The 16,834-nt window shown below is 45.1% G+C and overlaps 1 protein-coding gene across 1 annotated transcript in view; it reads left to right on the forward strand.

The window, feature by feature from the left end:
• LOC120932431 (ubiquitin-conjugating enzyme E2 B) overlaps positions 1 to 16,834 on the forward strand; it is a 210,042-nt gene that overhangs the window by 187,733 nt on the left and 5,475 nt on the right. Inside the window, exon 5 of the mRNA XM_040344783.1 lies at positions 12,836 to 12,924. Within this exon, the coding sequence (XP_040200717.1) occupies positions 12,836 to 12,924 (89 nt within the window). The remainder of the gene's footprint in view (positions 1 to 12,835; positions 12,925 to 16,834) is intronic.

Genomic DNA, 16,834 nt, shown 5'->3' on the forward strand with positions numbered 1-16,834 from the left:
GGATGAAAACTGGACAGCCGCACTCCAAAATCACTTAAAATAAGTGGTCTTTTATTTTTCAACTGTACATACAGTCACTGCAACCCACAAAACACAGTATGGCCGACGCGTTTCGCACTTAGTTCGTGCTTAGTCATCCCTTTCCTTTGACCCGTAGTTGTTTTGCGTTTCCAGAAAGTCCAGTAGCACCGACACGTTTTTTGTTTTTCTTGGGTCTGGTAACTGTGGTTGGTGGACCCCCCCTTCTCTGGCATCATCCAGTACTGGTTGTGGCCAAGTCCTGGGTGTTTAGACCCTGTACTTTATGTCCAGAAGGGTTCCCTATTAGGAGGTACTTTCTTACTTGGTGGTGAAAGTGGTGGCAACTTCCTTCAGTTTTTTTCCCCAGCTCTACCTGTGTGGAACCTTGTCCTCCTCGTGCTTCACCGAGGTGTACCAAGATGGCGTCGGCTGCGTCACCGGAAGTCACATGACGCACTTCCGGGCGCCGTGTTTATAAGGAACATGGCGTGATACACTGAGGACATGCTGCCTGGATAAACAGTCTGCTGAAAAGCTGGACACGCGCATTTTAGCAGGACGACAGCAGCCTATCTCTCCGGCCGATCGCCACTCACCTTATGGAGCTTAAGGACAGGTCTGAGGATGAAGCACCTGCTTGGATTGAACCAGCGGCAGGCTCCGGTAAGCTCAAGGTAAGTTTTTGTCTGTGGGTCTACAGCAGGGGACCTTTTTGTATGGACCTTCTTTGTTTATGGTTCTTGTTTATGCTTTTTTTCTAGGCTAAACCGGTGTGGGAGCTGTAAGGCCAGGCTTTCTGATAGTTATAAAAAACTATTTTGTGAGGATTGTATTCCATCCAGAGCTAGTTCAGAGACTGCCTCTTTAAAAGAGTTAATGTCTTCTATGAAGGAGGTTGTAGCCTCCTTCCAGTCCTTTAATGACAGAGTAGCAGGGCTGGGACCTTACTCATCTAGTTCCATAGCTCAAGAATCTTCAGCCTCAGCTAGACCCCTTCCTCTTAGTGTCTCCAGACCATTAATTCACACTATACTTCTTCTGATCTGGAAGAAGGTGAGAACCCAAGCTCTTCATCTGATGGGGATTCCGCATCAGAGGAAGAGGCGGGTAGCTTTAAGTATCTTTTCCCAGTGGAAGATATTGACAAACTTTTTAAGTCAATATATACCTCGGAACAGATTGAGATGCCACAGCAAATCCAATCTGTACAGGATAATATGTATAGGGGTCTACAGGGGCGGAACGCGAGAACTTTTCCGATGTACCAGTCACTTAGGGATATGATTCTTTCAGAGTGGAAGGAACCTGAGAGGAGGTTATTCCAGTCTAAAGAGCACAAAAGAAGATTTACTTTTCAGTTTGAGTTTGAGGAAACTTTCTTTAAATGTCCTAGGCTGGATGGCCCTATGTCACACGTATTCAAGAGGTCAGACCTGTCTTTTGAAGACTCTGGGATCCTTAAAGATCAAATGGACAGGAAGGCCAACTCCTTGCTGTGTAAGGCCTGGGATGCTTCAGCTTTCTCCTTGGGTCCAGCTGTAGCATCCACCTGCGTGGCTAGGCATTTGGATGTATAGGTTCAGCGTCTGGATGAACTTCTTTCATCTGACACCCCCAAAGAGGAGATTAGGGAGTCTCTCCCACTCATTGCCAAATCAGTTGCCTTCTTGGCTAATGCAGCTGCAGTCTCCGTGAAAGCTGCAGCCAGGTCTTCTGGTTTCATTAATTCAGCCAGATGGGCTAGCTGGCTTAAATCTTGGGAGAGTGACCTTGCCTCCAAAAACAAACTCTGCGGCATTCTCTTTAAAGGCAAGCTCTTATTCGGTTACTCCTTGATGGAGGTCCTAGCTCATTCTTCTAAAAAGAGTAAATGGTTCCCTTCTTCTCAAAGGAATAAGCCACAGAATAAGAAGCCTTTTTGCGGAATCCAGAATAAAGTTTAATTTTAAAACAAACAGGCAATAGGCGAAGACAAAGTGGTCTTTTAACAAAGATAAGCAAGAAAAGGGGGACTCTCTTTGCTCCTTCAGCCCCTTCCAAGAATCCCCAGTGACACCAGAATAGAGGTAGGGGGAAGGTTGTCCCATTTCGTCAAAGAATGGGCAGATTTCCGACAATTCCTTTATTCTTCAGACATTAGAAAGGGGTTACAGGTTGGAATTCAAGAGTCTTCCCCCCCAGAGATTTTTTTCTTACCCATCTGCCGAGAGATGGCAAGCCATGTTGAATCTAATTTCCATGTGGAAAACAGAGGAGGTTATATTTCCTGTTCCGGAAAATCAAAAAATCCAGGGATTTTATTCCCACGTCTTTCTGGTTCAAAAAGCCTCCGGGGGCTTCAGTATGGTCATCAATTTAAGCATCCTGAACAAATTTATTCTCTACAGACGTTTCCGAATGGAAAACATTTATTCTGTAAGGAATCTATTCCTTGATCTTCAGGACACTTATCTTCATGTTCCAATAAGCCACCGGCAGTTCTTTAGATTTGCGATTCTCATGGACAACGGGCAGAGTCATTGGCAGTTTAATGCCCTTCCTTTCGGCCTCTCGGCAGCACCCAGAATTTTTACAAAAATCATCCCCGAAGTCATGCCCTTTTTTCGGATGCAAAGTGTATTGATCACCCCATATCTGGACAATTTTCTGATCTTTGCCCAAGACAAAGAGTCCCTTATCCAGGATCTGCAGTTGGTTTTGCGGACCTTTCAGAAACTGGGGTGGAAAGTCAACCAACAGAAGTCTTGTCTGGTGCCCTCCCAGAGCATACTTTTCCTGGTTATCTAATGGACTCTGTTGCCCAAAAGATTTTTCTTCCCGTGGAGAAAATTTTGAAACTTCTTCTCTCTGTGCAGGCCTTCAATTTGCTCCTGCAGACCTCTCTTCGGCGTATCATGCAGTTATTAGGGTTAATGACTGCAGCCCTGGGCCCAGTTACACTCCAGACCCTTTCAGACGTTTCTCTTACTCCATTGGGATCGCAGGAAGGGTTGTCTAGATCAGCTGGTGCAGCTGCCAAGAGGATTTTCTCAATCTCTCCTGATGGGAGCAGCGGGAACACCTGCAGGGAGGGAAGAACTGGGTGCAACATGCTCCAGTAAAAGTTACTACAGACGCCAGTCTGTGGGGCTAGGGTGCGCACTCTCAGGGCTGGCAGGCCCAGGGAGCCTGGTTGCCAAAGGAGGCAGGCCGCTCCTCAAATTTCAGGGAACTACTAGCTGTGGTGAAAGCTCTCTTGGCTCTGCAAGAGAGGGTCTATTCAAGAGACCTATTAGTTTTCTCAGACAATACCACAATAGTGGCGTACCTGAACAAGCAAGGGAGCACTCGTTCGGAGTCACTTCTTACGCGAACACAGCAGATTCTGTCCTGGGCAGAATTCAATGTCGCTTCGATCAGGGCAGTCCACATCAGGGGATCAGGGAATACGCTGGCTGACTATCTGAGCAGAGTGAGCGTCAGCTGTTGGGAGCTGCATCAAGGCACGTTCCAGGAGATTGTGCTAAGATGGGGTCTTCCTGCAGTGGATCTTTTTGCCTCCAGTCTGAACAGAAAACTGCCGGCGTTCTCACTGGAGAGAGAGACAGGGTCCTTGGGAACTGATGCTCTCTCCTTCCCGTGGGATTTCGCTCTGACCTACGCCTTCCCTCCTTTTCCCCCTCTTACCTCTGGTAGTTTGAAAATTTATTCAGGATCGGGCAGAAGTGGTTCTGATTGCTCCCTGATGGCCCAGGAGGAGTTGGTTTGCCTCTCTGAAGGCCCTCTCTGTGGATCTTCCCTGGCCCCTACCAGATCAGAAGGATGTACTCCATCAGGTACCAGTGTTGCATCCAAACCCTCAGACCTTCCATTTGACGGCCTGGAGGCTGAGCAGCACATCTTACAGTTGAGAGGGTGTTCAGAGAAGGTTATTCAAACTATCCTGGACAGCCACTAGTTGGTCACAAGTAGAATCTATGGGAAAGTTTGGAAAACTTTTATTTCCTGGCAAAGGAAATCCAGTTTAGATTATTTTTCTACTCTCTGTATATTAGACAAGGGAGTAGAAAAAGGACTGTCAGTACCCTCAGGCCCCGTACACACGGTCGGACAAAACCAATGAGAATGGACCGAAGTTCAGTTTCATCGGTCCAAACCAACCGTGTGTATAGGCCATCGGTCTGTTTTCCTTCGGTCCAAAATGTTAAAACATACTTCAAAACCAAACCGATGGACCGCTGCCCGATCGGTCCAAACCGATGGTTAGTACAGAAAAGCATTGGTTCAAAAACCGACGCATCGGTTCAAAACCCGCGCATGCTCAGACTAAATGAGGGGACGGGAGCGCTCGTTCTTGTAAACCTTGCATTCGTTTTTGAGATGGCACATTCTACATTTTTAAAAGTAGTGTTCCGTTTCTTGCTGAGCATTTGTTTCTTCGCTCTATTGCTAGAATGAACACGTTGTTTAGCTGATGCTATTTAGCCAGTGTTCTCCCATACTGAATTATTTTTCTTTTTTGCTTGTGATCTCCTTTTTTTGAATCATTTTCCCCTAGCCAGATCTCCAAAATATTTCTTTGTACCCCACAATTTTTCATGTCAAGTTATCACACCAATATTTTATATATATTTTTTTTTTGGGTGAGTTTTTTTTTTTTTTTTTTTTTACCCTTTTTTATTTTATTTTTTGTCAAGTTATCACACCAATGTCCCCCCCCCCCCTCAAGGAGGTTGTATTTTGGAAATGTTTGATGGCTATTCACCAGAAAAACACAATAGACAAGGTTGTAACGTAAAATAAATTTCCATTTATTCTGGAAAAATCAAATAATAAAAAGAACGTCAACACTCAACCAATTTACAACATACATGCAGACTTTATGGATACCAAAGGCACAGTCCACCATGATCAAGGACAAAATAAACAACATCAGGAGTCACAATGTGCTACACAAATCACAGAACTCAAAAGCACCAGCAAATGCCATAAATGACCCCAAGCTGTGGTACTACACCAAGCTCAGTTTTTGGAAAAATCAGCAGGAAGGCAGGGATTCACTTTCTGGTCTTCCTTACAGCCTTCTTTCCAGGCTGCCTTGCAGCAGAACTTCCATGGCCCCGTCCACGGCCCCTTACAGGTGGTGAAGGTGGGGCAGCAGGAGTCAAAAGATGAGCAGCAGGCCGGGCCGGGTCACTCAGCTTAGTGTCCCTGGTCAGCCAGTCCCTTCGGGCCCACCACATGACCTGATTCAGCATGTCTTTTGCAAGTCTTCTTTGCTCCTCTCCCAATTCCTGCAGGTCATTGGAGAGAGAAGCGCTAAAGCTCTCCGTGGGGTTCAGGGGGGCCCTCATGATCTCTGCAGCCTCCCTCATGACCTGCAGGCTCTCCTCCTCCATCTGCCTCAAGCGCCTCCTTTGGCCTGGTCGGCGTATCTGGAGGGGAAGCACCTGGGAGATGGTGCTGAGCCTGGGGACTGGCTGACATCCACTGGGCACGGCCTCCTTCTGGCTGCCACTCACCCCTTCCGCCTGGCTGACATCTTCGGCATCTGCCGCCTCCTGGCTAGTCTCTTCCTGTGTAGTAAAAAGGTACATGTTTTAATATTTTGCACAATCACACACATTTTCATGCTTTTGACAGTTTTTTTTTACGAATAGAAATTGAACAGACTCTCATTCTGAAACCCTGCAGTTGGCATCCCTGACACAATTGTTTCTGTCCACAACTTTTGTTTGTGTTTCCAAGCTTTCCTTGTTGCTAACAAATTCATCTCAATAAACCCACAAGATTTTGCAGCCAAGAAATATGTTGTAAACTACTATACCTCACTGAAGCCCGGCAGATCTGCCTCCTCGATGTCAGCCAGCTCCTGCTCACACTCTGCAGGGGTGGGGGGAACCGTGGAAGTTCTGGTGGAACGACGCCTGGAAGGAAGGGTGGAAGGAAGACTGGAAATTGAATCCCGGCCCTCCATTTGATCCTCCAAAAAGCTGAGCTCCGTGTAGTACCACAGCTTGGGTTCCTTTGCAGCACGTGCTGCTGCTTCTGACCTCTGTGATTTGTGGAGATTCCGGTAGGCCTTTCTGTATGTGCCCCTGATGTTGTTTATTTTCTCCCTAATCATGGCGCCTGTGCACTCCGGTATCCAAGTCTGCATGTATGTTGCAATTTGGTTGAGTGTTGCCGCTCTCACATTTGCCTTATGGTAGGCTGGGTTCCTTGAATCCCAAAGGCAGGGCAGTTCACAATATTTTTGAATTAGGCGTGACAGGTTTTCTTGCACATTAAGTAGATCCATGCTTTTCTAGAATACCAAAAAACACAAATTAGAACCACTTGGCTCAGCTTTGACATTGTCAGAATCTGCGCACAATCTTTTGAGCCTCAAACACACTGTCTCCTGCTGCTAAAATGATGCCCAGCTCTGCCCCATTGTTGGTGAAAATGCTGACTTTACCTGCAAACCCTGTGTTTTAATTTCACTAAAGAAGTGGCATAATAACATTACAAAGTAATGATGGCATTCATCAAAGCACTATTCAGTGTAGATATTATGCCCCTCTCAGCATTGATGAGGTGATACACTGGCTAATTACCTCTGTCCAACATCACAATCGTTGCCTGATGTGATGCACACTAAAATAATGATGTTTTTCAATCTCACATATATATTTGAAGCAGTCTCCAAGCAAAAGGAGGGCAAAAAAGCATGGTGGGCCCCAAGCTAAATAATCGTGCAAGGGTGCAATCAACATATAAACCCCATATCCCATTATACTCAAGTCTATAGGCCTCTGCTGGTTCTGGTTTCAAAAGTACCTTAGTTTCTGTCGTGACAAACTTCCGCTCGAGCAGACTCCGCTTTAACTCACGTAATCAAGTTGTTCTTGTAATATACCCGCGCATGCGTGAAGCGCCGCCCTCCTCGCCCGCCCATGACGGACCCTTCCCTCTTTTCCACGCCCTTTAAAACATTATGAAACGAAAATATGGCGGGGTCACAAGAGCGTGGGTTACCCTTTGCCGACGAGGAAAGACAGGAGGCGGGAACATCACGATCCAGGCCCAGGCGCTACAAAGCGACAAATATGTCACTAGAAGAAATGGTGGAGATGGTGGACATTCTACGGGGATTATGGCCCATACAACACCCCTAATCGGAGGAAGGCAAAAATTATGGATAAAGTGGCAAGGAGATTTTATGCCATATTTGGGGTCACAAGGTCCAAGGAGCAGCTGAGAAAGAGATGGTTGGACTTGAAACTGCGTGAGCCAGAGCAGTTTAGGAGGATCAAGCGAATTCTTAATAAAAGTAGGTAATTTGAATGTTTTATTTGCAATTGACTTTCTAATTTTTGAACATGTTTTTCTCCATGTGCTTCTTTGGCCTGGTTGTACTTTTGAACATGGCAAAGTAATTTGATTGTTTTTGCAAAGTGTATTATTTTCCCGTTCGTAGTAAACATCGTTCCTCCACATCGTTCCTCACAAATCCGATGTTTTCCGTTGTTCCAAGAAAAGCACACCTGTGGACATGCCTATTTGGCGTAAAACATCGTTTATAAACAATGTTGACAAGATGATGTGTTTGTTCAACTTTACTAGAATGTGAAGGGCAAACGTGAAGCATTCATTCACACAGTGAGATAATAAACAGCTGGTTTCACATCTTGACTCAAGAGCACCTGTGTGTCCCCCATAACTAACTCTTTTAATAGGGTCACCCACAAATATTTTTTTGGGGGTGCATCCATGTGTGTCACTTTGCCAAAAAGGGTCAGGATCCCAGCTTGGGAGAAGTCAGACAAACAAAGTTTATGTTTGTAGGAATGCTCCTAAACACGAAATTAGAGCCCACTTCTAAACAATGTTTGTTCTTTCTGCCCTCAAAACTCGGTGTGCTGAGTATACTTTTTTTTCTTGTTATTAGGGGAAAGAAGATGACACCATTCGGAGGAGGCAAGGAGGGCCAGACCCAAGAAACCCCACCAACCACAGCATGTGGAGGAGGAGGATGTTGAAGGAGGAGGATGTTTAAGGAGGAGGATGTTGAAGGAGGAGGATGTTGAAGGAGGAGGATGTTGAAGGAGGAGGATGTTGAAGGATGGAGTGGTGGAAGATGGAGTGGTGGAAGATGGAGTGGTGAAAGATGGAGTGGTGAAAGATGGAGTGGTGAAAGATGGAGTGGTGAAAGATGGAGTGATAAAGATGGAGTGGTGGAAGATGGAGAGGTGGAAGATGGAGAGGTGGAAGATGGAGAGGTGGAAGGAGTGGTGGAAGAAATCGAGGAAGAAGGAGTTGTGGAAGATGGAGAGGTGGAGATTATCAGCACAACATGTCAGTGTCCCCACAGCCTTTTAGGGGATGAAGATGGTGGTATCCCTGCATCTGGTAGTACACATTTTTCCAGGGCTAGTGCCCAAATTGTCATCCAACAAATTATGGAATGCAGTACTGAGATGGACATTGTGAGGAATAGGATGAATGTCATGGAGCAAAATTTCAAAAACATCACTGACATGATGGGCCGTATACAAGATTAACCCCCCCCCCCCCCCCCCCACAAAACCTGTTTCAAGGTTATGTTTTGCACACCAATTTGTATTGAAGAATCCACACGCCAAAATTTTAAGATGCACACAGTGGGGGTTATTTACTAAAGGAAAATCCACTTTACACTACAAGTGCACTTGAAAGTGCACTGAACGTGCACTTGGAAGTGCAGTCGCTGTAGATCTGAGGGGGACATGCAAGAAAAATAAAAAACAGCATTTTGCTTGCACATGATTGTATGATAAAATCAGTAGAGCTTCGCCTCAATTCAGAGCTTCCCCTCAGATTTACAGCAATCTACAGTGACTGCACTTACAAGTGCACTTGCAGTGCAAAGTGGATTTGTCTTTAGTAAATCAACCCCAGTGTGTCAACATGTGCTATCTGCCATCACAGGATATCGATTGGCTTTGCTTTGTGGGTTCAAGCCCTTCCTCGCTACTCAAGTAGGTGAGAGGAAGGGTTTTCCCCCCAAAACACATCCATTGATCACCCATGATGACAGATAGTACATGTTGACAGTTGGCATGGTATCGGGAGAGAATTCCCCATTTGGCCAGTCAAAATGAGTGCATCTTGAAAATTTTGCTTGTTCTGGGGTGACATCACTTTGTACTTTGTAAGTTCCATTGTTTGGAGATCTTGTTTTTTTGTAAAAACGCATGCGTTTTGTACAACATCTAAACATATATTAAAAAAAAACATAAAAAAAAATAAAATAAATAAAAACGTTGTGCAGAAACAAACACTTCTCTATTTTGTTACCAGAAAAAAAAAAGGGAGGTTGAGCACAGAATAAAAACCCCCGAAAAATATAAAAATGGAGTGGCTTCTTCTTTCTATGCTCAATACCAATATGTACATGTGTGACTACTGTGCAATTGTGTTTATTTACTAAAACTGAGAACTACATTTGGCACTAGAAGTGCACTAGAAGGAGAACCAGGGAGACAGAAAATGAAACCAAAGCAAGAATGACAAACAACTGTATAAATTCCAATGGTCAAATTATTTATTAGGTAATTAATATTTCTTTCTTTTGGGGGCCTAATTAGAAAGAAATATTTTCAGGCATAGCAATGGCCCCCCGACCCATGAAGTACTCAACATATTTGTCGCGTGCCTCACAAGCCGATTGGGGGGCCAAGCCAGCGCGACCAGTGTCCATGCCAGGAAAGGTTTCTGAGGGTAGTTCTGCCTCGGCACCAATGTTGGCTAGGTACGACTGGGAGTGCCTGCGTAAAAAATTGTGCAAAATGCAACAGGCATAAACAACGGTGTTCAATTTATATTCCGCCAGGTGTATCGCTGTCAGGAACAGGCGGAACCGGCTGGCGAGTATCCCAAAGGCATTCTCGACTACCCTCCGAGCTCTGGCCAGCCGAAAATTGAAAACCCTCCTCTCCGGGGTAAGGGTCCTCTGGGGAAATAGCCGCATGAGGTGAGGTCCAAGCCCGAAAGCTTCATCCGCGAGAAAAACAAACGGAAGTCCCTCCAAATTGTCTTTATTCTGTGGCAGTTCCAGACCACCAGATTGTAGATGCTTGGCAAACTTCGTCTGTGCGAACACTCCCCCATCAGACAGCCGGCCGATCTTCCCCACGTCCACATACAAAAATTCGTACTGTGCCGACACCACCGCCATCAACACGATACTATAAAAAACCTTTGTAGTTAAAATAGTATGACCCCGAACGGGGTGGCGGCACTATGTGGACATGTTTCCCATCTATTGCCCCTCCGCAGTTCGGAAAATCACACCGCTGGGCAAATTAGGAAGCCACAGTCTGCCATTCCTGTGGCGAGGAGGGAAACTGTGGGGAGAAACAAAAAATTACAATTAGAAATTTGCTAAATAAACATTGCAATCACAATTCCAAAAACATCCTTGTGCCACATCATTATAACGTTTACTAGCATTGGAGTGAGTATTACAAAGATATAGGCCCACTTAAATCAGACTCCTCACCCCTCTGATGGGGCATTAAACATTTTTAGGGGTGGGGGGGTCTAACGTGAGTGTAGGCCCTAAAAATTCAATACAGGTAGCACTATGCCTAAAAATATTCCAAAAATCAAAAAAGACCAAAAACAAAAAGGGGGGGGGCAGAACTACAATGGAGCAGACAAAAATAAGGTTGAAAAAAGACTAGCCTAGGTGTGTTTGGCCCTAGGATAGCATGCTGGACAGGTTTAGTGAAGGGAAAGATGCATGTAGGACAAGAAAAAAGCATGTAAAGCTTCAAACAGGCATGGGGACAAAGGGGAACATTCACAGCATAATACAATCATGGGAAGTAGGGAAATCTGCAAAAAAAAAAAAGATATTAGCATACATTAAAAAAAACATAGATTGTGATGTTTAAAGGAGGAAGCTTACCTTAATATACTCCTCCTGCATGACTTGAACGATAGCAGAACACGTCTCCGGTATGATCATCCCAAGCGCCTGGGGAGAGATGCCTGTCGAGAACTTGAGGTCCTCGCCAGGTACCGCAACGTGGCAATAAGCCTCTGCTCGGCCGTGATGGCTTGGCGCATCAGTGTCCTGCCTCGTGATATAGGGGGACAGAAGATCCAATTGACGGTGGAAAACGGGGTCCGTCATACGGCGAAAGTTCCTGAAGTCATCAGGATTATTCTCCTGGATTTCCCTAAGCAGAGGCATATGAGAAAATTGGTCACGCTGGCACAACCAATTCTTGGCCCAGGAACTCCTCCTCCCTCTGATCCTGGCCAAAGTCCTTGAGTTCTTATGAACTGCAGAAGCCAGCCCATACGCAGCACGAATTTTAGAAAAATCACGCTGCTCCATCATGGCTTCAAACCGGTCGGCTGGTCAGAACGCACTTCAAACAGAAAGCACCCCCAAATCCAGCAGAACCTGTAAGAACGCACTGCACACAGATACGAGCGGACAGGACGGCACTGCAAAGCAGAAACAACCTGAAAGCCAGCACTGAATGACAAATACGAACCCACAAGCACACACAACCCGAGAATACGATCTGAAAAAGCACGGAGACTGAAAAGCGCAAATCGGCTCTCACCAATCTTTCACTAACCCGCGGTCACACGGAATTAGCAAAAGCGGACTCAAGGGCGGCGACGAAGGCTTCAGCCTACCCCTTTATAGTGACGTCGTACGTGGTTTACGTGTCCGCGTTCTGACCCGATCAGATTTTGGACTGACAGTGTGTACGCATATCAGGCCGTCAGGCCACTTCTGCGATGAACCGATGAAAACGGTCCGTCGGACCATTCTCATCGGATGGATCGACCGTGTGTACAAGGCCTTAGGGTTCAGGTTATGGCCCTGTCTTTGTTTTCTGACAGGAAACTAGCAGAAGTCAGGAGGTTCCTTTCAGCCAGATCTAGACATGCTCCCAAGGTCATCAAACATGTGCCACCTTCAGATCTGTCATTAGTGTTAAATACTCTAACAAGGGCTCATTTTTAGCCTTTGCATGAGACTTCCCTGAAATTAATTTCCTTGAAGATTTCCTTCCTTTTGGCTATTACGTCAGGGAGAAGGATTTCTGATCTGCAGTCCCTTTCCTGAGGATTCTACAGGGTACTGAATAGGCCTGATCCTTTTTATTTGCCCAAAGTATCTTTAAACTTTCATAGGTCCCAGGAAGTAGTCCTACCTAGTTTCTGTACCTCTCCCAAGAACGCGGAGGAGGAAAGATTTCGTTTTTTTAGACGTAAAGAGATGTCTTCTGCTTTTACCTAGAGAAATCCAGTGGTTTTAGGAAGTTCCTACCAGCTGTTGGTTTTTTTCAGTGGCCCCAAGAAGGAGTCCAAAGTGTCTAAAAGACTTATTTATTGCTAGGTGGATTAGGGAAGGTATTTGTGAAGCATACAAAGCATCAAGGTCGCATCCCTCCTTCTAGAATTAGGGCCCATTCAATGAGATCCATGGCTGCATCATGGGAAGAAATTTCTAAATCTGCCATCTGGTCCTCTTCTCATGCATTTGTAAAACATTGTAGAGTTCAGATGCTTTCCAGCCAGGACCTTTCCTTTTGGTAGGAAAGTGCTTCAGGCTGTTGTCCCTCCCTAAGGTATAGAATCTTGCTTATCCTCTCAAGTAGCTGTCCTGGAAGGTGAGGGGGGAAAACCCCTGTTAGACTTTTATTTTTATTTTTTTTTATGTGGCTTATTTTCCAGCAGTCATTTTACTGTATGTGTTTTCATGTTCAGCTGGTTAACTGGAGATGTTTAAGAAAACTGTGAAACTGTGTGGCTTATATTAAAACAAATGTTTTTCTTGTAGTTTATGCTGATGGCAGCATATGTTTAGATATCCTTCAGAACCGCTGGAGTCCAACTTACGATGTTTCGTCTATTTTGACATCCATTCAGGTAATTGTATTTATTTTTGCGCTAAAGGAGAATGACCTAATTTAACCACCAATACTGGGCACTTTCACCCTTCCTGGCCAGGACAATTTTCAGCTTTCAGTGGTGTCGCACTTTGAATCATAATTACTCATGCAACACTGTACCCATATGACATTTTTATTTTTTGGAGACAAATAGAACTTTCTTTTGGTGGTATTTAAAGTGTTACTAAACCCAGTAATATGAAAATAGTTCACCCACCCCCCACAGTGCCTACAGCTCATAAATATTCCTTTTACATTTAAAATACTGCCACTATATACCTTTTTGGATGATCTGTATACCACGATTACATGATAAACTGCACAGTTTCTTCAGTGCTGAGAGTTCAGGAAGGAGATTTTCACGGCACCCTGTGTACATGCCCACATGTGTGATGTCAATATCATGTGACCTGGCTATCCCTGAGAATAAGAAACTGTTCTCTCCAGCATAAAAGACACAACTGAGCATGTACAGGTTGGCTACCTGTGTTAGCTGGCCTTCACCAGATAGACAGTGCAGGAGGGGGAGGATCTGTGCATACAGGATAAAGTAGCCTTTTTACACAATGCAGAGGATTAACCCCTTAAGTGCCACAGTGAGTATAACAAGCATGCTATGCTGCATATACAGACTGATTTTACTGTTGTGGGTTTAGTAACACCTTAATCACTACTGGCTTTATTTTTTGCACATAACTGAAAAAATACCCAAAAATTAAAAAAGCGCGATTTTCTTCTATTATAAAATTGTGTAAATAAGTAATATTTGTTCATAAATTTTGATCAAAATTTATATTGCTACATTTCTTTGGTAAAAATAGCCCAAACCAGTGCATATATTTTGGTCTGTGTGAGTTATAATGCCTACAAGCTACGGTACCGAACATTAAAAATTGATTTACACCTGATATACTGGCGGCCTATCTCATTTCTTGAGGCCCCTTAGGCCGCGTACACACGGTCGGTCCATCCGATGACAACGGTCCGAAGGACCGTTGTCATCGGTTAACCGATGAAGCTGACTGATGGTCTGATGTGCCTAAACACCATCAGTTAAAAAAAACGATCGAGTCCGACGCGGTGATGTAAAACACAACGACGTGCAGAGAAAAATGAAGTTCAATTTTAAAGCAAGTTCTAAAATTTTTGACCGAAGGATAACTGACCGTTGGGTCCCACACACTATCGGTTTGGACCGATGAAAAGGTCCTTCAGTCCGTTTTCATCGGTTTGGACCGACCGTGTGTACGCGGCCTTAGGCTCCGACACACTACATCTCCGATCTAGGTAAAGAGCCCATGACCGGTTTATCAGCTTTCCTCCATTCGTGCTAACATTGTGCAGGTGGAGGAGAACCGATCAGCGGCTCTTCTGATGAGGGGGGGGGGGGTCTGCTGTGATAATCCGCGCATTGATTATCGGTGCAGTAATGCCAATCAGTGCCTACCTGTAGCCACATGTGATGCCAGTCAGTGCCCATCGGTAATGCCTATCAGTGCTACATATTGGTGACTCCTCATCAGTGCCCGTCAGTGAAGGAGAAAACTTACTTACAAAATGTTATAATTGAAGCAAAGAGAAACATTTTTATTTCCAAATTTTTGGTCTTTTTTTATTTGTAGTGCAAACAATAAAAAAGCCAGTGGTCACTAAAAGATAGTTCTATTTGTGGGGGGGGAAATAAGATAAAGATTTCATATGGGTACAGTGTCGCATGACTGGGCAATTGTCATTCAAAGTGCGACAGCGCTGAAAGGGGGCGGGGGGTGCCCAGTATTGAAATGGTTAGAAATCGCAAATTGTCGCACAAAACCCACCACATCCTTTTCTGTAGCTTCTCCATTGAAGTCTATTGAACTAAAAAAAAAAAACGTTTTGCATCTTAAAGTTCCTGACCCTTTCCAAAAATGCAGTGGCTGGAAAAAGCAAAGACCTGAACGTGTCCCATAGGAAACCATGTTAAATGGACGTAGTGTGATTCTGCAAAAAGCACTAAAAAACTCATAGGTGTGAACCAGGCCTAACATGCCAGGACAGTACACATACTCCCCAAATTACCCTATTTTGGAAAGTCAAAAGTATTTAGTAAGAGGTATGGCCAGTTTTTTCCCCACATGTGGCCTTCCCTTTCAGGGTTCACTGCTGTTTGGCCAGGGCCTGGACAACAATCTTTCTACGTCTTTAGAAAAGGGAAAAAAAATCCCACTCAAGCCCAAGAAAGAAAAATTTAAGGACAATTTTCGTGGCCCCTCAGGGCAACCGCAGCATAGAGCCAAAAAGAGACCAACAGACAGTGGGGCTATGGTAGGGGAAGGCAAAATAACAATGTATTGTTTTCCTCCCCCAAGGTCGGCACCAAAGAAACTGGCGCCAAGATTAGGGTGGGGGGTCGGCTGTCCCACTTTACCCTCAGTGGGAAAAGATATCGGACCGCACTTACATCTGCCAAATCCTGCGAGAAGGTTATCGCTTGGAATTTTCAGCACAACTACACTCTATATTCACCCTTGCACATCCCCCCAGGGATCCCCTGAAAAGATCAGCCCTTTTGCATGGTGTCTGGGAATTGGTAGAACAGCATGTGGTGGTACCAGTACCAAAAAAACAGTACCAGGGATTCTACTTCCATGTATTCATTGTTCGCAAGCCATCAGGAAAGTATTGGCTGATAGTAAACTTAAGAAACCTGAACAAATACCTGGAATACAAAAAGTTTACTATGGAGAGTATCTACTTCGTACACAAAAATCTCCATGAAGGAGGCTTTGATGACGACATTGGACCTCAAGGATACCTACCTGCATGTGCCAATTCTTGTGGATCATCAGGTATTCTTGAGGTTCGCAGTTGTCTTCGGAGGGGAGATTTTTCATTGGCAGTTCAGAGCCCTCCCATTCGGGTTAACAGCCAGCCCAAGGATTTTTACAAAAATCCTAGCAGAGGCAATAGTAGCCTTTCTGCATCTCCAGGGTATATGTCTGATTCTATACCTGGATGACCTACTGAACCATCAGCCACCCAGGTCAGGTCAGATACCAACAAGGATATGTCTGTTCTGGAAAAACTGGGTTGGACAGTCGGCACGGAAAATCCTACTCGAACCAGAACAGGTCAAGACCTTTCTAGGCTACATAGTGGACACCAGACTACAGAAGCTCTTCTTGCCAAAAGACAAGGTGGAAAAACTAGCTTCATCAGTGGGGGACTTGATAAAAACCCTAAGGAAGATGCTAAGAACCCTAGGTTTGATGTCATAGTCTGGGCTCAACTTCACTCAAGAGTCCTTCACCACTTCTTCCTGGGACAAAAAGGAGTCCCTGGATATTGCTCACCCCTCAGGTCCTATCCTTCCTAGAGTGGTGGACAGTACACAAAAACCTAAAGGGAGGCAGACCATGGGCGCAGTGGGATCCGGTAAAAGTTACCACTGATGCCAGTTCCTGGGGGAGGGGAGCCCATGTAGGAAAGGAGAAAGACCAAGGTCAATGGAACAGCTTTCTAGGTCGGATTTCCTCCAACTACAGGGAGCTCAAAGCAGTGAGGGAGGCCCTGGGCTGATGAAGGCGAGGCCATGCCTTCAAAACGCATTCTGATTGGCCAGACAGCGTGTGGGCAGCTCCCCAGTTTGCAGCCCTGGACCACGCCCACCCAGAGACACACAGCCAATGTCTCCATGGGGCTTATCGAGGCTCCAGCTGCGGATAACACACAGCTCTTGGCTCCCTCAATAGAGACTTTCCGGCAGCCCTCCTGTGACACTGCATGTGGAAGTTCCCACCCGCTCTAGCACTCTGCAAGTGCTCCAACATTTTTCATGCAAGTTTTTAGTGTTTTATACTTGTATACTGAATATATTCCTAAGCTGTTTAAAAGGATTGGCTTGGTGC

Source organism: Rana temporaria, chromosome 3, assembly GCF_905171775.1.
Source record: "Rana temporaria chromosome 3, aRanTem1.1, whole genome shotgun sequence".
Lineage (NCBI taxonomy): Eukaryota > Metazoa > Chordata > Amphibia > Anura > Ranidae > Rana > Rana temporaria.